Source organism: Pseudochaenichthys georgianus, chromosome 4 (genome assembly GCF_902827115.2).
Source record: "Pseudochaenichthys georgianus chromosome 4, fPseGeo1.2, whole genome shotgun sequence".
Classification (NCBI taxonomy): domain Eukaryota; kingdom Metazoa; phylum Chordata; class Actinopteri; order Perciformes; family Channichthyidae; genus Pseudochaenichthys; species Pseudochaenichthys georgianus.
In genome coordinates, this window is record NC_047506.1 from 17,930,645 (window position 1) to 17,955,492 (window position 24,848).

The 24,848-nt window shown below is 41.7% G+C and overlaps 1 protein-coding gene across 2 annotated transcripts in view; it reads right to left on the minus strand.

The window, feature by feature from the left end:
• kdm4b (lysine (K)-specific demethylase 4B) overlaps positions 1-24,848 on the minus strand; it is a 64,801-nt gene that overhangs the window by 18,898 nt on the left and 21,055 nt on the right. For both annotated transcript variants that reach the window (XM_034081304.2, XM_034081302.2), the window contains exons 6-8: positions 12,595-12,644; positions 3,814-3,917; positions 1,879-2,016 (exon numbers count right to left, since the gene is read on the minus strand). In XM_034081304.2, the coding sequence (XP_033937195.1) occupies positions 1,879-2,016; positions 3,814-3,917; positions 12,595-12,644 (292 nt within the window). The remainder of the gene's footprint in view (positions 1-1,878; positions 2,017-3,813; positions 3,918-12,594; positions 12,645-24,848) is intronic.

The window sequence follows — 24,848 nt, forward strand, 5'->3', positions numbered from 1 at the left end:
GGAAATGACTGCCTACTAGCTCACTGAAAACGCAGTGCAATGTTTTTAAGTCTCTGCATACGAGAGCATTATTAAAAGTTAACCTGTAATATTTAGAAGTAGAGTCAAGTTTAAATTACAGCATTACGGAAAATGCTAAAACACTTAGTAACAAGCTACTGCTTGCAAAACACTAAGTATTTGGCACTGACGAAGGAGGTGTTTTATTTCTTTAAAAATCATCCTTTCCTGTGGGATGAAAGGTAGGTGTTTTTTCTTCTTTCAAACGGTACATTGCTAAATGCAGTCCCCACAGCATTTGTAAAGTATGTCCCAGATAAACACATTGAGTCCCATTCAGGATCACTCACTCATGAATCATTCAGAGTAAGATAGTAGGCTCAACGCCTCTTCACTGGGTTCGTCAAAAATGGCATATGATCTGTGAGATATCAGGCTTAGTCTTAATGTGTTCATCCTACTGAAAAAGTTGGCCCTAAAGACTATGGTTGCTGAAATGGCCAATGTTTCTGCTTTTAGCTAACCAGCACTTACAGGGGAGCACAAATAGCCATAAAAGTGATATTGTTTGTTATTTTCTATCAGTTTGTATGTAAAGGCATTCAGTAAAACTTAGGGAGTGTAAATATCCCACAGGTCATATGCCCTCATTGACAGACGACACACCCAGTGAGCAGACATTGAGCTCACTTTCTTCCCGAGAACGATTCATGAGTGAGGGAGCCTGAATGTGTTCAAGGTCTGGAGGACGAACAGTACTAATGCTGTTGGGACTGAATTTAAGAAGCACTGGTTACGGGAGAATCTCTGTGAACCACTATGCTACAACACCGCCCCGATAGAGTGAAACATGTCTGAGAGGAGGACCAAGGGAAAAAAAGGTGGACTGGCAGAAAGAGCCTGTCTCGAGCAGAGTTGTTCTCTTTCATATTCCTCTGAGTGTGTGTGGTGCAGCGCTGTCGATTCATCGACTCGGATTAGCAGTGCAGAGTGGACCACTCTTCTTTATCACACTGAGACAAGTGTGGTAGGGATGCTCCCTTGAGCACTGCGCTGGGTGAAGGGAAGACTGCTGGAGCCTGGGCTGCTGCTTCTTAAATTACAAGTGGCCCCATGGGTAAAGAAGGAAGGCCGAAAATGAGAAATAGGGAGAAGGGAGCGAGATGTAGTTCTGTAAACTGGCACCTCATAAATCTGACAAGCAGCCAAGTAGAGAGAAAGGAGGGATAAGGGGCACATGTATGTGAACACTCACAATCTAGGAAAGAGAGGGGGAACTGAACGGGAAAATGAAGAGGGATGTATGGAAAAAAGACATGGAGGGGAGGTCCTTCCAGAGGACATTGTAGTTGGGCTCCCGTCCTCAACCAACCCATGCCCTGTCAATTTCATGCTCAGCAGCCCACAGGCAAAGAGGCAGCCTGCGTCAGTGGAAGGATGTGAGGGTACGGTTAGTGTTGGTAACAGATGGTGTGAGGCAGAGAACCAGACGCTGTTTTTATATTTTGATATGATCCAATACATTTTTCCTTCAGAGAACCAGACAGCCAAAGGAAAACGTTTCTGCTGAATCACACGTCGGATCAAACCTCTTCAATTGTATCGTCTACATTTCAAATCAAATCAAGTTTTATTTATATAGCACATTTGCCTGCAGGATGTCTGTTTTTCTGAAACCATAATGGTAGAGATTAAGGGGGCAGGTTCCATAAGTGTTGTTTCACATGAAGATTTCAAATATCTGAAAATGTATAACTTTCCATAATCTCTGAAGAGCGTCATTTAACACAGCAAAACACAGTCTGTTCTCCTTCACAGTAACACTGACCTCAGGTTATTGCTACTGTAAACAATATGTGTTAGCCGGTCTTCACTCACCTGGGTAGCCATTTTGCCGTAATCCACCCAGCGGAGGGTGGCAAAGTTTGTAGACTCTGCGCAGTTGAAGCCGTGGTTAAAGCCAGCATGGTAGCCATAAGGAAAGGTGACCATAAACTCCCCTTCATTCTGAGTTATCTGTTTGGTGAGAGAGAAAAAACAGTATACCTTTACACATCTTAATACATGTTACAATTGTCACATAATCATTGTCATATATATATATTGGAAATTCTCTTTTAATGTGTAGAGGTGTTCCTAAGTGGCAAAGATAATGTACAAAAATGTAAACACACAATACATCTTGAAAAATGTTTTTGTTCAAGATGAACATGTTATTTTAAAGAAATTGTAATCAAAAGTAATATGTTCTTGTATGAGAGTGCCGGAATGATCAGTTACACATGCAATCCTTTTAGCTTCATCTTATTCACGGTTTGTTTTTTTACTCAAAAATGTATTACTTGGAAATATTATCCCTGGCTTACTTCTAAAATATATTCTGTTACTACTCATTAATCACACTTCCTCTACAACTGCCATTCAGGTTTTGGAAGTTCAACTCCCCTGAAACAACTTTTCTCTAAACTTTTCTGACTTGCGAGCAGAATTAATTCAGCCTTACATGATTGCTGCTCCAAGGGTTGAGTGTCTCCCCATGAGCTCAGTGTTATTCTGAGAATGTGACGACAAGTTAAGCACATTCCTTTTTAATGTGTTGCCCCAAAACATAAGCCCTATATGTCTCGCTCTGAATCACAACTTCTTTGTGAAGCCTGGATCCAGGCATTCAAGAGACACATCAAGCCAGGCAAGGTGACAGCCATGAGAGAAACAGGGGGAGAGGCTGAGAGTGGGAGACGAACTTCCTCTACTAAAGGCAGTGGTTCAGATATCAAACATATCTTTTGCTCTCAAAAAAAGCAAGAAGATGGTTTTATTTTGACACATGAATCGAGGTAGGTACTGTAGGTGTAAAACGAGTAACATGTTCACTGTGATAATGATGTCTTGAGGGGGGGGGGGGGGGGGGAGAAGATATAAATGGGGTGTGGGGGGGCCCTCCTCTGACAAGAAAGAACTTTGTATTCCTGCTATGTGCCAGTTTTTTTCTGCAATCTTTCATTAACTTCAGCACTGTGAAGATTTATACGAAAGAAAAAACTAAAATAATGGCAATCAATTTGCTTTGACAGACACAAGTCATTACTCAGTGTATCATTAGTGCAGTAGCTGTTGTTTGCGGTAAAGCTCAGCCACTAACCTCACTAATGTTATCATGAGTCATTCAAAAACAAGCTCACCTCCTTTTTACGCAAGACCCTCACATTTTATTTCTGTTTAGAGACCAATCAGTAAGTCAGGTGAACTGGTAGAAAGAGCCTTTCTCTTGTTCCAGTAATAAGTTATAACTTAATTTCCTCTTGACAACATGACATATTTCAAGCTTGTTGATTGTTTGATTTCAATGTTTTTGAATGCAACTGAGTATATGTGTGTGTAGCTGTGAAAATGATTAAGAGTGAATGGGTTCATTCAGTTGAGAAATACTTATGTTACATCCTATGTATTGTTAACATGAGGATACCAAGTAAATGTTGTTAGCAATGATATATGAAATTCACTTGACATAGATATATTATAGTCCACCTAGGTCTAGGGGATATGAATTGCTTTTTTTCCATTGGAGTGTTAGACACTTGAGTTAGCTGTGGAGAGGGTGGGAAGAACATTGCATTATGAGTGACGCTGTGTCAACCCATATAAAATAAAGGTGTGCAAGGGCCTTTTCTTCATTATGACATGTCATTCAACCAATACTGGCTGAGGTGAGGATATATAGTAGAAGCTTCCAACAATTACAGACATTATGTCAGAACAAAGGTAACCTATCTTCTCATGGTGACGTAATAAAATGGACGAGCGGTCACTCACCCTGTCGAAGGGAATGCCGTATTTCTTTAGGATGGAGGGAGAAATCAGAGTCATCTTGTGGCGAAGGAAGGCGTCGCAGCCTTGGGAGCTTCCAGGGAAGAAGCCTGCATGGGGTGACGGCAAACACAAGATATTAAACATAGTTCAAGTTCATACATGTGAAGTTTTCAAATATCAGAAGCTCTTTGACAATGCAGTATACTTACCTTTCATTCCATCATATTCTGTAAAATTCATATAAATGTTTGATTTCTTCAAAGCAGATAAAACAATAAGGATCATGGTTTTGAATTGTTCAATTACACTTCCTGGTGGTGTCGTTTAGGGACAGTAAATAGCTGGTGACTGTTTCAGCAGAAAAATGGGGGATGATCTGTAATTCAAGGTTATATGTGAGGAGCTGACACCAATGCAGCATTTGGTCTTGATAGTCTTTGATTATCATAATAATTCCTGAGGCCTTGGTGTTGTGATCCCAGCTCTGTGGTCGCTGCCCGTCTACTGGCAGAGGTGAACTTTAAATGACAATAAACACAGCAGTAGGATGTGTAAAAAGTCTTGCAGCAATTACACACTGCGTGCATTATCACATGGTGACAATCAGACTTGTATGCTACCTTTATTATTTCTATTATATATATATATATATATATATATATATATATATATATATATATCCTTTTATATATATACACAGGGTTTCCCACACATAGACTATACTTGGGCGGGCCGCCCAGGTATATTAACGGCCGCCCAAGTATATTTCGCGACCCATTTAGGTTTTTTTTTTAATAATAATTTTTTAATAATTTTTTTTTTTTATCATTTTTTTTTTTTATTCGTCCGTGACCACGACGCCATCTGCGATCGATTAACTTGTGGACAATGATCCCTCGCTCCCTTGCACTGATCTCGCCTCCTTCTGGCCTGTTAAGTGGCCTGCCTCACACAGGGTGACTGGCTGTCCACATGATGTGGCCTGCCGACATGGCCACTGTCATACAGATCATAAATCAAAGCCCTTGATTGGTCTCCGTGTGTCATTCAAGCTCGGGATAACCTCAGCTCAGGTGAGGTAAAGGACTCTTTAGGAGTGTTTAGATAGTTAACTTAGTCTAAGTTCTCAGTGGGTCTCAAACGGTGTGGTCACCAGTTATGTAAACACATATTAAGGTGAAGAAAAGGCAAGATACACTTTTAAAACTTGTTGAGAGAAAACTAGTCTTTGCTGCTGCCTCAAAGAGGAGCAGGGGGGAGAGGAGGGAGACAGGAGAGGCTGATTCAGGAGCACAGACACACTCACAACTATAAATGAACCAAAAATAAATTAATAAACAAGTTTCAGTGTTTTTTTCATATTGGAAATGGTATGTTATTGGTTATGGCCATGATTTTATGATTATTGAAATGTATACAGTTCTGTTTAATATAGGTGTTTCCACAAATCTAGTCTCTATATTGTCCCCTCAAAATGCACCAGATTGATGCATTTAACTCCAAAATAAAAAATAAAATCTTACCGGGGGGGAATGCCCCTGGACCCCCATAGAGGATTTGAGGTCGACCCCCACTAAAAATCACATGGATAGGTTCCTAAATATATTTATAAATACATTTATTTTTTTAAATAGTAACCCATTTCCATATGTTCATGTGTGGGTAGTAGATTTAAACTATAGGGCTATCATTATGAGCCCTGCCTGTACCTGTTCGCTCTGCCATCGCGTGAAGGGTCTGCTAACAACCGCTATTTCAGATATGTGGGAAACAGATCTGTGGGAAACACTGGCAGTTAATGGACCAGCACCAGAGGTGTTCCCATACACACAGGCGTTGGAGCTGTTCTTCATGAAATCCCAGAAGGATGAAGTGCTCTGACAAACAGTGCCATCTTTGCGCAAAATGATTATACAGGAATGAAAAGTCAATAAATAAACATGTTGTTAAAACTTTTTTTTCTTTCTTTTAATTCGGGCACCCCCCCCCCCCGCCCGCTGCCACCACCCGCCCAAGTATATTTCAGATCTGTGGGAAACACTATATATATATATATATCCTTTTATATATATATATATATATATATATATGTTAATGCAGGTTTTTGACCATTTTTAAATACATTTAGATTTGTAATGTTCCTAATGCCTCTAATGTAAGATGTTGAGAAACTGTTTAGTGTTAGTATGCTGCTTTAAGAAAGTTTGATGGCAGCTTTGGAGGATGGATTAACTGCCAGGTTAATATTTACAGCATGCCAGACAAGTGCTGCTAATTAAAATGTGCTTCTGCAGAAGAAATGAAGCTGTTTTCACAAAATGATGATTGGTAATCCTACAACCTGGAAAAGGATATCCGGTTACCCATTGACATGTGTGTGATTGAAATGATTTCCAAAATGATATATGTTATGGGTGGAATGATCCCATAACTGCATTATATGTCAATGCATTGTTCGTATGCCTCTAGGATGGATGTCTGGGGACCTCTGCAGGATCTTATCGTGGCAAAATGAAAGACTACTGAAAGAACTGGGACTGGGTGCTGTCACTTCCAAAAGTTGTTATGCTGTTCATCAGGACCCAAGAAAAAAAACTTTGCCTGAAGAAGATTTACTTCGCATTGGTGGACTATTAAGTGCATAGAGATATTGCTCTATTCATTTTAAGAAGCAGCAGAACTAACAAGATTAAAAGACAGAGGCTACCAATTGTCTAAACCATGGTCTCACTTGTTTACTGTTTATAATTAATCCCAATAATATAATGAGGTTTCAAACTGCAGTGCGGTTTTTCTCAATGCTTATGTCCCCAAGGTCACTCATAAATAAACATCTGCATCTTTACAAAACCATTTAAATTGTATCATGGATGACTGTTACTACTACTACTACTACTACTACTACTACTACACATATAAGCAAAAGCACACTTTGCAAGCAACCATGTCCTTAATATACCCCTCTAACATTTGGGGCTTTCAAAGCCCTGTCTCTCTAAAACAAAGGCTTACTTTTGCTCTTGGGGACGGAGAGACTCAGAATGCCTCAGCATAATCAAAAGAAAGAATTTATCCTCCATCGCTCACGCTCCCTCTCTCTACCGGCTGTACCCGCCAGTGCCTCAAAGGAGGGTCCATCCAAGCCTCCACCCAGTTAAACTTTAATGCGACTGACAGTATAATTGGCACCCATTTCATCCTTGATTTTCACTGCATTGTTTCAGCCTCTGTTCCACCCTACAAAGCAAGAGAGGGAGAGGGGGGCCTCTGTTCTCTCCTCGCCTGCCTGCTTGTTAGAGCTGATAAAAGGTGAATAATGTTCCGACAGAGCCCGGGTATTAATCCCCATTAAAATGCAGCTGGCTCTCTGAGCTCTCCATGGGGTAATAGTAACTTAAAGGCTTCATTTTGTCCTTTTGAGTTTGAAAATTAAGTTCCCGCCTCCAACCCTTCACCCTGCACTCTTCCCTCCCTACACCACCACCCAAAAAGTCTGACTGAAATAATGCGGAGATGAGGAGCAATAGGAGCGGCGGCTGTCGCTGTGTCAAATGTTTGCAGAGGACTTTTTAAGTAACAAGACCATTGTCCCGGCCCCATTAGGCATTCTCTGCTCATAACTGCCTTTTTATAACCTCGTAAACAGTTGGCTACCTATGCTGTCGATGGCTTTGATAGGTCAGTGGATGCTTGTTAAATACCGTTGGCATTGCTTTCCTCCCACTGCCAGCTGCTGAGATGAGAGGAAGGCTGCAATGTGACTGTGACTGAGAGCTCAATGCTCACATGAAGACATGTCTACTGAGTGTATTTCAAGGATGGGGTTTCAATATCTAGATATTCAGGATTGAATTTATAAAATTTGAACCTTTTTTTAATCTCTCATCAAATCTTTTGAGGTTTGGGAGTCAACAAAATGACAACAAAACGTTACTTGAATTTCATCTTAAATCTTGCACTTAAGATACTGACGAAACATTAGCTTCACTGATTCAAGCAACGTGTTAAGATTACCAGATAAAGAACTATTTGGTTAATAAGCTTACAGTAATACAATACGATTGTCTCAATTAGCTCATTCTTTTCCTATGACTGTGAAGTGGTCAGTATAATGGGCCTCTCTCATAGCAGAAATTTGACTAGCCACCACAGGAAATAACAGGTTAAAGAAGTAACACTAAATGTGATCCCATCTAGGTGGATTAGTAAATACAAAGGGTCAAAGGTAGTGGAAAGGAAAGAACCAAATAAAAAGAATGAGACTAATGGCTCTTGGTGCTGGCCAGGCAAAAGGTTGGTGCCAGAGTTTAAACTATTTACAGTTCCTAGAGCAGGTGCCTCTGCAATCTGGCTCAGTCTCTGAACTGACCCTGGAACTGCCTCTGTGGACGTGGTGGCGTGAGTAGAGGATTAGGGCAAAAGGAAATGGGGCTCTCTCACTGTTGATGGTCAGGATTTAGCAACACAGATGTTTTATAGAGTTACACTTGTGATTTCCCTGCTATGAGAGTAATGTATTTATATAGGGAGGCTTGTAGCGCAGTGGATAGAGCCTTGGTGTTGGGATCAGGGGTCACAGGTTCAAACCCCACTGCAGTCAGCATGTCGTTGTGCCCCTGGGCAAGACACTTCACCCCGAATTGCTCCTGTGGGGATTGTCCACAGTACTGAATGTATGCAAGTCGCTTTGGATAAAAGCGTCTAACAAGTAACATGTAATGTAATATAGTTCAACCCACAGTCTTTGATGACTGTGATTTAGTTATATTATTAATTATCTTGTATATATATATATATATATATATAAAACGGACAAGTCAAATCAAGCAATCTGATTGGTTCTTAGCCGTGATATACAGAGCGTATACCACAGGTAGAATTCTAAGTTACTTTACTCAACAAGTCAGTATCCTCCGCGCCTGAGAAAAACAGTATACAGTTGGGCTGAAACTGGAACAAGAAAGCAGCGGAGAAATAACGGGGCAGAAACCCTCCTTTTTACGCCGCGGTCCAGACATAGACATCAAACGGCAAAACATATTCAGTGTGCAGTTCCTTTGGAATTAGGGCAGGGATATCTAGATGCTTTCCAAGATTTGACATAATGAATTGTGCTACTTTTAAAGCAAGCAACGATGTTTTCAAATCTGTAATCAAAGAGGTCCGCAAAAACGCTATCGACCAATCAGATTGCTTGATTTGACTTGTCAGTTTTATAAATATATTTAAATTTCTTCCATTACGAAACAAACTTACAAAGCATAAGATGGAAACATTTAAGATTAACTTCGACCTCCGGGGGGGTCTTACTATGGAGGAGTGGATTGAGGAGTGCCTATCTCCAGAAAAAAAAGCACTTAAACGACGACATGCAGAGCTACGAGAAGAGCAGGTAGACCAACTGGAGAAGTACCCCCATTCAAAAGCTTTCTGATGCGGGTCTTGAAACAAAGCAGAGAAATGATGACCGTTAGTGGCCATAGGTGCGAAAGCTCTCTCCAGAGCTACTGGAAGCCGAATCTCGGGGATCGGAGAAAGTGGAGCAATATTCTCGCCACGCCAAGCAACAGCCTAGAACAACCTCAACCTATACAAGTAACCTCGTAAGCCATGCTACTGATGCTGGACAGTTTTTCAGTGGGTGCACAATATTTTGAACGTCATTATTTACTAATAAAAACTATTTAAATTAGAGTGTGTATTTTTCTTTCATATTGCCACACTTGGTAAATGTTTTGTCGACGGAACACGACGAAACACGCCCCTTAGCTGTGATATAATGAGCATATACCACGGCCTGTCGTGAGCTATTGCTTAAATATATATATATATATATATATATATATAACACTGTAAATTATCCATTTAATATTACCTTTTATATTACCTGTACACTATTTATTCCTTTTCAGATATTGCTTGTAGATCACAAGTCACATATTGTGCACATTTTCCAGACACTCCAGTAAAGAAGAAGGATTGTGAGTGACAGGAGCTATTCTTTCACACTAGTGTTGTCACGATACCAACATTTTGGTTTCGATACCGATACCAAGTCAAGAATTGCGATTCCGATTCTTTTTCGATACTTTTCTTAAAAAAGGGGAAACACGGAATATCGGCTTTAAAATTAGGAATAACAGATGATTTTAGCAGTCAGAACAACTAAAGCAGCAGTGTCACTAAGAACAGAAACACCAAAGAGTCACATCTAATATAAATATATATAAAAGCATTTATTTTAATTGTGTAGCAGTGAGTTTAACATTTTGGCAGCACTGTTGAGCATTTTGAAAATGTATTGTCATGCCTCTGTGCTTAGTCTTTCTATCTTTATAGCCACTGGTGTAAAGTAACTAAGTTCATAAACTCAACAAGTACTACTTGGGTACAATTTTGAGATACTTGTACTTTATTTAAGTATTTCAATGTTTCTTTTGCTATTTTGTACTCCACTACAGTTCAGAGGTACATGGTGTACTTTTACTCCACTACATGTATTAATACCTTTAGTTACTTTACAGATGTGGATGAATGATGTGAAATATAATCAATACTTAAATCAGACTTTAGTTCCACCTGGAGTAAATCCTCCAGCTACCCTGCAGTCTACAAAGTACTTCAGACTAGCTGCACCTCCACCAGCTTTGAGAACACTTTCATGATCAATCATTATAAAACATATATATATATTATTCTGAAATGGACCAATCTGCACAATGACTACTTTTACTGTCGCTACTTTAATACTTTTAGTTGAGGAACATTTTGAATGCAGTACTTTTACTGTAACAGACTATTCCTACACTCTGGTGCTTCTACTTTTACTGTCGCTACTTTAACTATATTTTGATGATAATACTTTTGTACTTTTATTTGAGGAACATTTTGATTGCAGGATTGTTCCTACATTCTGGTACTTCTACTTTAACTCAAGTACAAGACCTGGGTACTTCTACTTTTACTCAAGTACAAGATATATACTTGTACCACCTCCGTTTATAGCCTATGAAAAAAACTAATAGAAAACGAAGGCTAAAGCTAACGTTAGCAGATAGTGATGCTAGTTTGCTAGTTAAGTTTGCTCAACGATAATATTGCGACAGAAACACTTTTCAGTGCACATCACGCTCTGCCGCTCCGACAGGGAGCTCTGCTCTGAACACCTGAACGGCCCGTTCAAAGACTTCTGGCGTCTTTTTTGTCAACAAGCCGAAGCGCAGCGGCAGTTGCACTCCCACTTGCAGCCATGCTTCTCGTTTTCTCACATGCTTTGGCAGCTAGCGCGTGGCCGCGTGCACGAGAGAGGGGAGGGACTTAGAGCGTGCTTGAGAGGGGCGGGACTGAAGGCACGACTGCAGTGCAGGGAGTGGAAGCAGAGCGCTGAACACACACGGCTCTTATTAAAACGGCGCTTTTTCACGGGAGTACTTTTCCCCGTCATTCTTAAAGTACCGATACTAATGAAACGGAGGAATCGTACCGTTTTTAACGGCAGGGTATCGCGGTACCTTTCAAGTATCGGTACACCGTGCAACACTATTTCACACACACATACGGGTATTGGGCCGAGGGCGACACCGTACTTCCGGTATCCGCCATTTCACGCGAGGTGCAAGCAGAATATCATAGTCTATTGCCTATTGCCTATCTGCAGGCAGTCTGTAAGGGCAATCCGACAACCCACACAGCTCTAGTTTACGCTGGTAACGACCTAGAGCACACCCCTCAAGTCCAGAGATGTAATCCGAAGACATGCAGCGATTTCTTCGGTCGTTAATTCAGAAAATAAAACTAGTGCGCTCTGCCTGGCTATGTTAGCTAGCTGTTTATATTTGCACCTCCAGGATATTTGCACCTCCAGGAAAATGGCGTATTTATATTTATATATATATATATATATATATATATATATATGAGTGTTGGGAATAAAAGGGAGTGGCGCAAGGAGAACTCTTACGTCCAGGAGAGAGGTGCAGGGGGTTGGAGATTATTTCTTTTTAAGCATAATTTATCTGCGTCACACAACATTCTCAGGATTCAGAACCAAAGAACATTCAGCAAAACATTTGATGTTTTGTTAACATAGGAAGAAAACATAGCAGTGGCAAAAGCCAATGACATGAACAATAATCCATCCATGCACCGTCCCAACTGAGTGCACTTTGTGAGGGATTCGTAGGTTTCCTCCAACTCATTTTGCAGATTAAACATTCAATGCTGCTGGCTTCAGTTCCACCAGCCTCTCCTTCACATTCAGCATCTTCAGCCTCTCCTGACATTTTTAGTACAAGTGACTGCACCCACTAAGTGCTTCAAGCTGCTCATCCTTCTCAGGCTCCATTTTAGCACAGCCAGGTGACAAGGAAATCAATGTCTGTGTATGTGGGGAGAAAGTGAGACATCAGAGTGTCTCACCCCCTTCATACATGCAAATGAAAATCCAATGTGTGGCCCACAGCGTGTAGCACAGTGTTCACTGCGACGACAGGCGTGTCAGCAAGACAAGAAACTGCCAAAAGGTTGTTTATTGAGAGTGGTAAAGGGTTCTTAAAAGTGTTATGTTCTGCTTAAAAGGAGTGAGGCTGTTGAGAAGTGCTACTTCTATTCTCCTGTGAGGGAGTGTGCTTTGGGTATGTGCTGGCACGTGTACTGTGCATGTTAGTTCGAAGAATGTGTTTGGTCTGAAGCGCTTCACTTACAAAGCAAAAGCAGGCTGAGAAGAGTAAAATAAAAAACAAAACAAATGGAAATCATCATTTGAAAGCATCATAAGGGTCTCACCTTGCGCCAACCTCTCCAGCCGCTTGCCGTGCTCAGGGGGGACGGCATACCTGCAAAGAGAAGGATACAAATGTCATTAGTTTAGCGAGCGTAATATTGGTATATTATTAAGAAAAGCTGTGTTTTTACCAGGACGACACCATTTTATCATCAAAAGTTGTTTTTGTACCCAATTTCTTTGATACGCTGGGTCCTATTTCCCTTGCTTCAATATTTTTATCAACAAAACAATGTCATACAACCATTCTTTTTCTTCTATCCTCTGATGGTACTGAATAAAGTAAAAGCCACACAAAGCAATATTAATGGTCTTTTCATAAATATGTGTTCAAACTAATTGTGTGTTTGGCTACCTAGCTGCAGCTAACTGTACATACAGTTGCTTTGGTAAGTAACCATCACAAAATGCAATTAGATAACAGCATTGTGAAGATCATTTATTTGTAAAGTTATGATTTCAAGGGGAAAAGGACAGAGTGAAGAAAAAGATGAAATGGCCGGTGAAGGGCAGGAACAGGAGGGATTACTGTTTTGGGAGTGCTGGGTTATTTCACTGCCCTCAGCACTCACTTTAAGAAATGAAATCACCCATGACGTACACCCCACCAGCTTCCTTTATCTTCTCTTTTAAACATAAATAGATCATGAAAATCACACAATATTATCAGTGGATGGTAGATATAGTTTGATATTATGTTGCTTTGATCTTTTGTTGTTTTTGCTTCGTTTTAACTGTGTAAATTAGCCATTAAGACTTTATTATCATGTTTAACTTTTTTATTACTCTGCTTCTGTTTTATTAGTGTACACATACAGCAGCCCTGTGGCACTAGTTCTGAGTTGCTCCACAGGCAAAGTACTAACAAGAGATCACAGTCTTTGTTAAAACATGCAGCAAGAACTGTAAAATATGTACCATGACATTAAATATCGGATGCTACATGCAGAAAGCTCATTTATTTGTAAAACAGAGTGGGAGGGAGACAGCAAAGCTCTAATCTGATCCGTTCATTTGTGAAGTTATTACCATAACGGTCTTTATTACTGCAATTATTTCCTCTGGGTTGCTTAAGCCTCCAGAGATCTCATGCAATGAACTATGGGTGGGGAAAAAAGCCCCCATTTCTCCCTCCTTACTCAAGCCTCAACAACCACATGGATGTTCGAACAAAGGGAGGAAGAGAAGGAGAAAAAAAGAAAGAACAAAGATGGAGATATAATGAGAAGCAACAACACTTAAGGGGAGACATAAAAAGAATGAGCAGGAGCATAAGACGGAGTGAGAGAGTGAGAGAGTGTGAGAGAGAGAGAGAGAGAGAGAGAGAGAGAGAGAGAGAGAGAGAGAGAGAGATAATAAACACAAGAAAGTAGCAGGCAAAGTCAAATTCAGTCAGAGGTGCCGAGACACGGAGCCACACTGCCACCTGTAGACCAAAGCTGAGAATTCAGAGCGGAGCAGCCTTCTCCAATATCTATTATTTAAGCCTGGATTTACAGAAGTGTCTCACATCAGAGGCTCGATAACAAAGGCCTTCATGCTATTTGGGAATAACATTCAACAAGAAACCAATTTATTAAAATCAGAACATTATTTAAGAGTTGCTAGTGGCCTTATTTAGTGATCAAATGCAGTAAACTATCCTCTGTTTCTTTGCGCTGGTTTCAAGATCATAACATTCTCTACATGAAAACGTATTTTGTTAAAGGCTGGGTAAATTTGGCTAAGACTGGGAAACTGTTTCCCTCCAAAGTCTTTGTTTGTCTTTTGTCTTTTAAATTTTGTTTAACGTTATACCTACCTTCAGTCATTTTCTAGTAGTTAACTAGATCAGGCGCACTAACGCACTGAGCCACAGCCTCCCTATCCACTGCATTTACTTATGTTTTGAAAATTAAATTAATATTGATCTTCTTATCTTACTCATGGACAGTAAATGAGTACATATTCCTAAAATCAGAGTTGTAAACTTTAACGTTTTTTGTTCTCCTTAGGGAGCATTACATTGCAGAGTGTTCTATGTAGGCAAGGCAAGGCACGTTTATTTATATAGCACCTTTCAACACAAGGCAATTCAAAGTGCTTTGTAACATTTAATCTATTTCCAATTAGGGAACAGGTCAGGCGATCCCTTCCATCCCAGTTTCAAACTAAACAAATCAGCCAATCTGCGTGTCTCCTCCTGTTCCCTCCCTCCTAAGGACCCGGTTGCCATGGTAGCAACACGTCCGTCTCTACGGCAGCAGGGAGACAAACCTACAAATAACACAACGAACAGCAATGGAGGCTTGAACTTTTCCACCTATCCGAGGTAGAAGATAATTGATCTTCCTCCATCTGTGGCGCAGCAGCGTGGCTGGCAGACTGCATGTGTTAGTATGTTTGACACCATGACAGAGATGATATAAATATGTGCAATATTCTCAAATAGTTTCTAGCTCAAGTGTCTCAATGATGTGTCCCTTATTATTGCTCCACTAAAATGTTGACAAGCATGTTTTCTGTTTAACATTTTTAGAAAACGATATGCATCCCGGTAAGTCACAGCTGTCTTTACATCTGATCAAACATGTAAGGGGGTTTGTTTAATGCTCTGCATGAAAGACAGCACACTGCAATCATCTGATGAAGCAGAAGCTGGGAAGAAAAATAACTAAAAGGTTATCATTTATATAAGTTAAGTGTGGCCGAATTATACCAGGATTGGATGTTTGCAAAATAAGGAAACAGAAGAACAGGAACACCTCCAGTTATTTCCACTGAGTGTTCAGACTCAGATTTCCATAACTGTGTGTGTAAATATCTATATGTTACACACCACCCATGCCTGTGCATCAAGAGGGCACATTCTGACTTGAGGAGGCTCCTGGCAGCAGATCTCATGCCCTCTCGAAGTTTTCTTAAAATGTACAACAACATTGAACCCGCAGTTACAACCCAAATAACACTACATGCAGATCTGCAGCTCTCCATCTCCCTCTAGGAGTAAAAACTGTCAAACCACCGTGGTTCAGAACTTCAGGTCTACCGAGGAGGTTGAGGACTGATGGATTCATAATAAACTCCTGCCTTCCCGTGAAGTTGCAGCTTGGGTACATTTCAAAATATCTTTCATTTCTTTTTCGTCAGCCTTTCCCTACCTTCCCTTCACATGCTCTGAGGCAAATCTTTTATCTGACAGCAGAGCTGCTGGTGTGTGTTGGGGTAGGGGGGGTGATTTAGAGGGTTTCAGCAGTGAAAATAAAGAGGAAAAGAATGATGGAAGAATAAAGACAAGAAGAAAGTGATATACTGCTAAGGCTGACATCTTTGACACACCTACCAGTGTGCGTGCGTGCGTACGTATGTAGCAGTAGTAGACGTTATGGTGGGGTCTGACTTTGATGGGAGCCGAGTTGCAGGGGGAATGGACTTAATTTCACAAACGGCTGCACTATGAGAGCAGAGAAGGTGTGTGTGTGTGTGTGTGTGTGTGTGTGTGTGTGTGTGTGTGTGTGTGTGTGTGTGTGTGTGTGTGTGTGTGTGTGTGTGTGTGTGTGTTTTAAGGGGGCATGCTCTGTTTAACAGCCTGTAATTACCCCACCACACAAGTGTAAAAGTGAAAATGATTCAATTTCAGTAAATTGAAGCTGGGAAGGCTTGGCAAGCACTGAGGGAGAGAGACGGAGAGAGAACAAAACCAGGCGAGAATTAAAAGAAAGGGAAAGGAAAAGCACAGAAATTGCCAAAATAAAGGAAGAAAGTTCCAAAGCAAACAGTCAATATGCATAATGTTGACTAATGCAAACTGCAGACTTGTGATTGGGCAGATGTAAGCTTCAAAAGCTATGCAGTCAGTGTGACATTTACACAAATAATGTATCCCAATAGTTTCAAAAATAAATGAATATAGATATTTTCATGTTACTAAACACTACTTGGTTTGATTTATTTTTCGTTTGCTTCATAAAGGTTATAGCACACTTTGTCATGCCGTTCTGTGAAAAGAGGAGAGGCATCTGAATTAAGTATTAGATTGAATTTATTTGGATTTTTATCAAGCGACTGTCTAGGAAAAATTGGAAATCTGCAGTAGACAAGTCTGCAGGAGAGTTTTAAGCCTATGTAGGAGCCATTTTATGGATGTTGTTGGTGTCTCAGTTTACCTTATTTACATATATATATATGTTTTTGCCTAAATCCTACCGGCCCACATTTGTAAGTGTTCCGGCCCATGGGCCGTTTTGATAGGCTACCTTTGTTCTATCTATCAGTTTCAATTTCACACATCAGGCCCGTAGCAGCTGTCACTGCATAGTGACCGATCAGGGCCCTTTCTCATTTCTCTAACTCCTATCCTCGAGACTTAGTCCCGCCCACAGGAGATGCGAGCGGAGGAGCCGAGGAGGGGAACCGAGGAGAGAGGAGGGGAAGCAGCAGGCGGTTAGAGAAATGAGAACTCCTCTCCTCTGAGCGGTCATTTTAAAGAGACGTCCATTAATGATGACAGGAGGCACAGCAGCCCTCTGTCTGATGGACAGATGTGTTCATGATGACTTATATTTACTTTGATTAATTCACAGTGCGGTATAATGAGACAATAACAAGCTACTGATGCGGACACACACACATTATATATATATATATATATATATATATATATATTAGTGCTGTCAAAATTATCGCGTTAACGGCGGTAATTAATTTTTTGAATTAATTGCGTTAAAATATTTAACGCATTTAACGCATGTGCAGAATGGCCCGCCCCATACGTGCCACCAGTGGCAGCGCAAGGGTATGGCTGGGGTAGGCTACACCCATACCAAGAAATGGCTTAGCCCCACCATGAAAAATGATGTTAAAGTAAGCAAAATAAAGTCTGCCAACTCGCGGAGTAAATTGCACAGACAGCAGTTAGTCAGATTGATTTCAGTAGCCACGGTTTTGAAAACTTTTGTCACGTAGTGATCGTCTTCTCAATAGAACATCTTTGATAACGGCGTGGTGTTGTTGCAGGAAGTCCCGACGGAGAATACTTGTGCTGTAGTACAGGGGTGCACATAACTGGTACGCAGGTTAGGTGCCTAATCTGAAATGCGTACCGTCACTTGTGTCACAAAGCGCATTTGCATACCGACGTACTTGTGAAGCTTTTCCAGAAGGCGGTTAGATCACCGGACGACAGAGTCGGTCTCCGTGTGCACAGACAGGGCTGCTGTTAACGTCGGTCTGTACAACGGACTTGTGCCAAAACTACGCCAACCGGCTGCGGAGGGAGACTCCCCCCTTCACTGGAGAACTGCGCTAAAACAGCTGATCACAACGTTCACACTCTGTGGTCACGAAGTACTCCACTAGCGCCCCCCCCCCTCTGTCGACTTTCCTGAAGTACTCCCCCTTGATAGAAATCAACACGTAATGAATTAAGACCCCACGGTTTGATGATTGATAGGTGTGTGGGTTGTCTTTCATTTTGACATGCAGAAAAATGTTATAATAAACATAGATACTGTATGTTAAATGGATATATCCGCCTTCTTTCATTTATCTTTCCATTCCCACAACAATATACATAAATAAATGGCATATTTTGGACATAGTTCGAATGGTGATTAATCATGATTAATTAATTTTTAAGCTGTGATTAATCTGATTACAATTTGTAATCGTTTGACAGCCCTAATATATATATATATATATATTTTACAGCTGTCACGCAATTAAAAATCAACGCCACTAATTATTTTAACGCGATTAACGCATGTGTATCTTTTTTTCCTCGGCCGCCCCGTAGTTTCAGAGCGCATCGAGTTTAAAATACCATCTACAAGCTGATGCTGACAGCCCCGCTCCTGCCGCCCGCTTGTGGCAGACCACACTTCCACGCTCACCGGCAGGCACGACTGGTTATTGGGAGGACCGGGAGGGTGTGTGTATGTGTGGCCCGAGCGAGCGAGAGAGAGACCTTACGTGCATTGTTGTTGTTAGCATCTGGTGCTAGCTAGCTGCGCTAACGGATATAAGGAGCTGTTTAAATGAAAACAGAGGAGCGCTCTATCCACACAACTGCGCCGAGCACTTGACTTTATGCAGGAAGCCAGACAGTGGGACATTGTACGAAAAGTCAGCACACTCAGCACGGATAGTGCGCAACATGATTGCAGCGTCGAGGCAGCTCCCGTTCGAGCATATGCCTTGAGTTGCACATAGCTCCAGCGCGCACGCTCCAGCGCACGCTCCAGCGCGCGCGCACGCACGCACGCTCCAGCGCACACGCACACACACGCGAGCGCACACGCACACACACGCGCGCGCGCGCACACGCACACACACTGTATTGTATTATTGTATGAGAGAGGTTCCAGGTTGAATAGAGGCGAATATTTGTAATGTTCAGAGGTTGTTGTGTTTAATATTCATGAGAATATTTGTCATTGTTCAAATGATAATAAACATTAGCATAAAGCATATGTGTCCACTCATATGTTGATAAGAGTATTAAAAACTTGAAAAATATTCCTCTAAGGTACATTTAGAACAGATAAAAAATGTGCGATTAATTTGCGATTAATCGCTTTTAACTATGGACAATCATGCGATTAATCGCGATTAAATATTTTAATCGACTGACAGTAAATATATACAATTTCAGAATCAAACAGAGCACTCATAATAACGTAACACTATCAGAGACTGAGACAGAGTTTTATTTACAAGTATTACAAGTAAGCAGAGGACACCAAACCAACTGAGACCTGTTTGTCCGCTGCATCTACACACACACACACTGTACCACACACACCTACATAGCTGTTGTGTATTTTATTATGTGAAGCACTGAATGGTTTTAGAAAAATATCTACTCTTTGTTTGTAGATATCTACTAAACTAAAGTAAATAAAGAGAGTAGGCGAGAGTGATATATATTATACACACTGCTCTGCTTTCTGCAAGGACAGCTGTTCTCACTGTAAACATCGCCACGATGAAAGCAGTTTCTAAAATAATATCCAGGGGATGCATGCAGAGCTGTCATTGGCTGAGATAAGACCGGCCGTGCGTCACGACTCTTTGAAACATCTCTGTTCCCGGAAATGCATCTGCGAAGTTGCCGTGGAGGACCGTGGAGGACCCATCAGTGTATCCTCGGTTATACTTCCTCCAGAGAGCCTCCTCGATGCTCGATGCTCGGTCCTCGACGTGCATTTAGAGAAATGAGATGTCCTTCAACATGGCGCGCTAAAATTCATTTCCGGGTCACTACCGGAGGACCGAGGAGTCGAGGAGGGGGATTTGATGAAATGAGAAAGGGCCCAGGAGTGAGTGACTGCGAGACCTAGCTGGCAGTTGCTAACAGATGGATAAACAAGCTCCAAAGCGTAAAGGCGTTTTTGTATAGTTTGTGTATTCAGTATTGTAGCGGGCCCTGGGTTCAGAGGGAGGGGCTTGCATAGGGGAGGGGGGGGGTTGGCAGGGAAACGTGGTTCAGGGGGAGTGGCTGTACCCGTAGGATAGAAAAGGGGGAAGTGACGTCTGACTCAGAGGTTGCGCGGCTGTGGAGAAGAACGTGTTGCCCACATTCTGTTACTGAGTTTAGGCTAGTTAGCTAGCAGGTTTATTGTTTTGGGTGCAGTCACTTTTGCCTCCACTTGCTGTTCAAATACATGTTGAAAGAAAAAGTAAATCTGTAAGAAGAAGAAGAAGAAGAAGAAGAAGAAGAAGAAGAATAAGAAGAAGAAGAAGAAGAAGAAGAAGAAGAAGAAGAAGAAGAAGAAGAAGAAGAAGAAGAAGAAGAAGAAGAAGAAGAAGAAGAAGAAGAAGAAGAAGAAGAAGAAGAAGAAGAAGAAGAAGAAGAAGAAGAAGAAGAAGAAGAAGAAGAAGAAGAAGAAGAAGAAGAAGAAGAAGAAGAAGAAGAAGAAGAAGAAGAAGAAGAAGAAGAAGAAGAAGAAGAAGAAGAAGATTCTGTTTTATCGTTAATGTCCTATAACATAATCTTCCTGTGCCAGAATAATGCACTTGAACGCATCAAAGCTTTGTGATTGGCTGGCGTAACCCCATGTGTCGGGGCGTGGCTGGTGGGCAGTGGGGAGAGGCGAAGTCCCTCCCTTTCCGGTTGAGCTCCATGGGACCTTATTTCGGAAAAGTTATGTATTGAAGTCAATGGAGAGAGAAAGATTATCTTTCGATCCCGTTTGAAGTGTGCCACGAATTACACATATGATGTTTGTCAATTTAAAAGATAATTTTACAAGTCAAAAAAATAAAAATGTGTCGTAAAACTGTGAAGTAACACTTTTTTTGTGTGAAACCGCTCAATGAACTACATCTCCTGTCTCGCACCACACACCAAGACGGCCGTCACGTTGGTACATTTCACTTCTTTCTTTCAGAATGAGTCGGAAAGTATTAAAAGACGTGAAAATCACATCTGAGCATGTTGAGAGCTGTACATGCACAAAAGGGGAGTTAGTCGGGACCGGGATTCTGGGATTTGTAGTCTTTCTAGTTGATTATTATTATTATTTGATTTATATTTCAACAGTTTTACGACAAACTGACTTTTTTTACATGGAAATTATTATTTAAGATTGACAAACATCATATGTGTAATTCGTGGCACAATTCAAACGGGATCAAAAGATAATCTTTCTCTCGCCATTGACTTCAATACAAACTTTTTCCGAAATAAGGTCCCATGAGTCCCACCGGAAAGGGAGGGACTTCGCCTCTCTCACTGACGTTGTCCGTGTCAACCAGTCTATGGTGTCAACAGGAGTGACAGTCCGCACACACACAAGACCGCAATTATGGCAGAAGCAAAAAAGCCCAAAATATATAATTTTCACTCCGAGTGGGAGGATGATTATTTTTGTATCTATTCCAATTCAAAGTCCATCTGTCTCATCTGCAATGCGAGCGTGGCTTTATCGAAGAAGGGTAATTTAGGAGCGGCATTTCAAAACAGTGCACAAACGCTACGAGTCGGAATTCCCTCCTAATTCTGCCCTGCGCTCCCAAAAGGTGAGGGACCTGAAAGGACAGCTAAATGCACAGCAGTCCATTTTCACCAGGCCCAACAACAAGAGCAAGGCTGCTACCAGAGCATCTTATCGTGTCAGTCACGTTCTTGCGAAACACATGAAGTCTTTCAAAGACGGCGAAGTTGTGAAAGAAGCATTCCTGGAGGCTGCCGACGCGCTTTTGGGGGAGAGTAAAAATAACAGTAGCATTTCAACAGGTTTTTGATATAATAAAAACTCAAGTTAGATACCGTTAATAATCAGCTGTAAGTTTTAGTTTGTTTGAACTTATTCATTATAATTATTGTACAAAATGGTATAAGAATGCAAACATTAAGATATGTTCCGTTTAAATTGATTATAGTCCATTATCAATTCAGGTTAAGAAACTAGTGTTGCTTGCATCCTATTTTAAAAAAAGGCATTTCTTTTTATATTCTACTAAAATGCAAAAAAAAAGGGTTTGATTCTGCGTTGACAGCGTTTCAAAGGCATCACACCCTCAGTCAAAACACAAAACTGGTTCATCACATGCATCATCTACATCCTCTGCTCGAATTAAAGCTCGGGCAGAAAGGGCTGCTTTAATCGAAAGGGTTGCAACACTGAACATTCAACATGAACTTGACATCCAAGGGGAACAATTGAAACAGTTGAAACTAAAGAAGGAACAATTGGATTTACGAGCTGGCAGCAGCAAATGCCAGGATAAATGTGCTCAGCATGGGATCAAGACACACCTCAAGAGCAGTCCTTCTCAAAGTGTGGTCCGCGGACCACTGGTGGTCCGTGAGCGCCCCCTAGTGGTCCGTGAGTATATTGGTAACATTTCACATTTGAAATTAATTAATCAATTTAAGTTTTCCGCACTCTCACGGGAATATCTCCGCAATGGAGCAAGCTTAAGTTGCACTTTAGATTGCATGATATAGCCCAGCGCAACACCTTCATCACACATGTTGCCACTTGTTTGTACCATTTTCAGGCGATGTGTAATCTGTTCTAGACAAACGATGTGTTTTTTGATATTTGTGGAGTTAGGTGGTTCGCGAGTGTTTTTTTATTGGTTAAGTGGTCCTTGGTATGAAAAGGTTTGAGAAACACTGCTCGAGAGCATCAGATGGGATGAGCTCTTACTTTAGAAACCCTACAGTAAGATTTAATCTACATGCAACTGAATTCTCACCTCATCAAACCCAAATCTCTATTCCAGGACAGAAGACTTTCAACCAACAACCTGATGTGTTCACACACACACACACAAGACCATGCCTGTTTCCAAGCACAACATTCCTGTTCAAGAGGACCTGACACAAAGGCCTTACCTGAAAGACCTCAATATTCAATCAATTGACTCTGGCATTGGCCTACTCATTGGGACAAATGCATCCAAGGTACTGGAACCTTGGAAGCTAGTCAACAGCCAGGGAGATTGTAAGGACCCTACTGGGGTGGGTCATCGATGGTCCACTGAGAAGAAACAACATCAGGGATAAGAATTGCTGCTGCTGCTGCTGCTGCTGCTGCTGCTGCTGCTGCTGCTGCTGCTGCAAATCCAGTAGCTATTGTAAACAAAGAGGATGGCGATGTTGTAGCAGACGCCAAAGAAGATGGCGATGGTGTAGCAGACGCCGAAGGAGACAATGATGGGGATGTTGAAGGCAAAGCTGAGGCCCCCCAAGAAGAAGATGAGGGTCGGGATTCAGGTGGTTACTATGAAGATGAAGAGGCAGAAGGCGAGCCTTTGGAAAGCCAGCCGACTTCAGACTCCTGTCAAAGCATGCCTGACTTCACAGCAGATGTCAAGTTACACAAATCCGACGCGGTGCCTGAGGAAGAAGCCAAGCCTGTGGCTGAGCCAGAGGAGAAAGTGGAGAACAAACCAGAAGTGGAAGTGAAGATGTCAGATGGACACTACTGCCTAGACTTGCCATTCAGACAAGAAAATCCCAGCTTGCCCAACAACAAACACGTTACGGAGCAGCTCATTTGCTGTTATGGTACCAGGGCACCGGCTGAATCCAGCCAGACCTGAAGAAGTGACTGACACATCAATGCAGGAGTCCTATAAGGAAAGGCTTGGAATTGGGTGAAAATATAACCCATAGGTTCTCTCAGCGCTGGACGGGATGGCAACACGAGTGCTTTCAACTAAGAACTGCAAATCCTGATATGTCTACTCCAAGACGCTGAGACATAAAGTACAGCAAAGACTGATGACCCTTAAAATAAGGGAGAAGAAAATAACTGAATAATCAATAATTAAATAACACATAGAACACACCATTTTTAATTTTTCATAGCTCCTTTATTATTTATTGGTAATTGTTGTTTGTTTCATGCTAAAGCCAATTAGGGGCCGGTGTGTAGGAGCCATTTTATGGATGTTGTTGGTGTCTCAGTTTACCTTATTTATATGTATAGTGCAATATTATTTTTGAACACTTGGTGGCAGGGGTTTAGCTGCACCGGGTGTATAAAAGGGGTCACAGGTGACAGGAAAGGAAGAGCACACCGATTCCACCAGCCAGCAGATGCTCATACCGCAACCCTTTGACACAGTGTACTTAAACCTTGGTATGTAAAGCAATACACATCATTCTAAACTGCAGCAAAAGACCGGAACTTCATCTGTTTGTGTCTGTGTCAGGATCACTCTAAACCCTGTGAATTCATGCCAAAGGATATAGAACATTGGAACCGTTAAAATTGCCATTACAGCCTGTAATACAGAACTTTTGTCTCCCCTCTCTGGCACTGAGAATAATGACCTTTCCTATAAGGTGTGCCTGCAAGTGAGCTCACTGTATCCCTCATCTCCCTCCAGGAGCGCTCTCTTTCAAGTCCATCCATCCATCTTCTCCCGCTTATCCGTGGTCGGGTCGCGGGGGTAGCAGTTCCAGCAGAGAGCCCCAAACTTTCTTTTCCCTGGCGACATCAACCAGCTCTGACTGGGGGATCCCAAGGCGCTCCCAGGCCAGCGAAGAGATATAATCCCTCCACCTGGTCCTAGGTCTACCCCTTGGTCTCTTCCCAGCTGGACGTGCCTGGAACACCTCCCTAGGGAGGCGCCCAGGTGGCATCCTAACTAGGTGCCCGAACCACCTCAACTGGCTTCTTTCGACGCGAAGGAGGAGCGGCTCAACTCCGAGTCCCTCCCTGATGACCGAACTTCTCACCTTATCTCTAAGGGAGACACCAGCCACCCGGCGGAGGAAACCCATCTCGGCCGCTTGCATCCGCGATCTCGTTCTTTC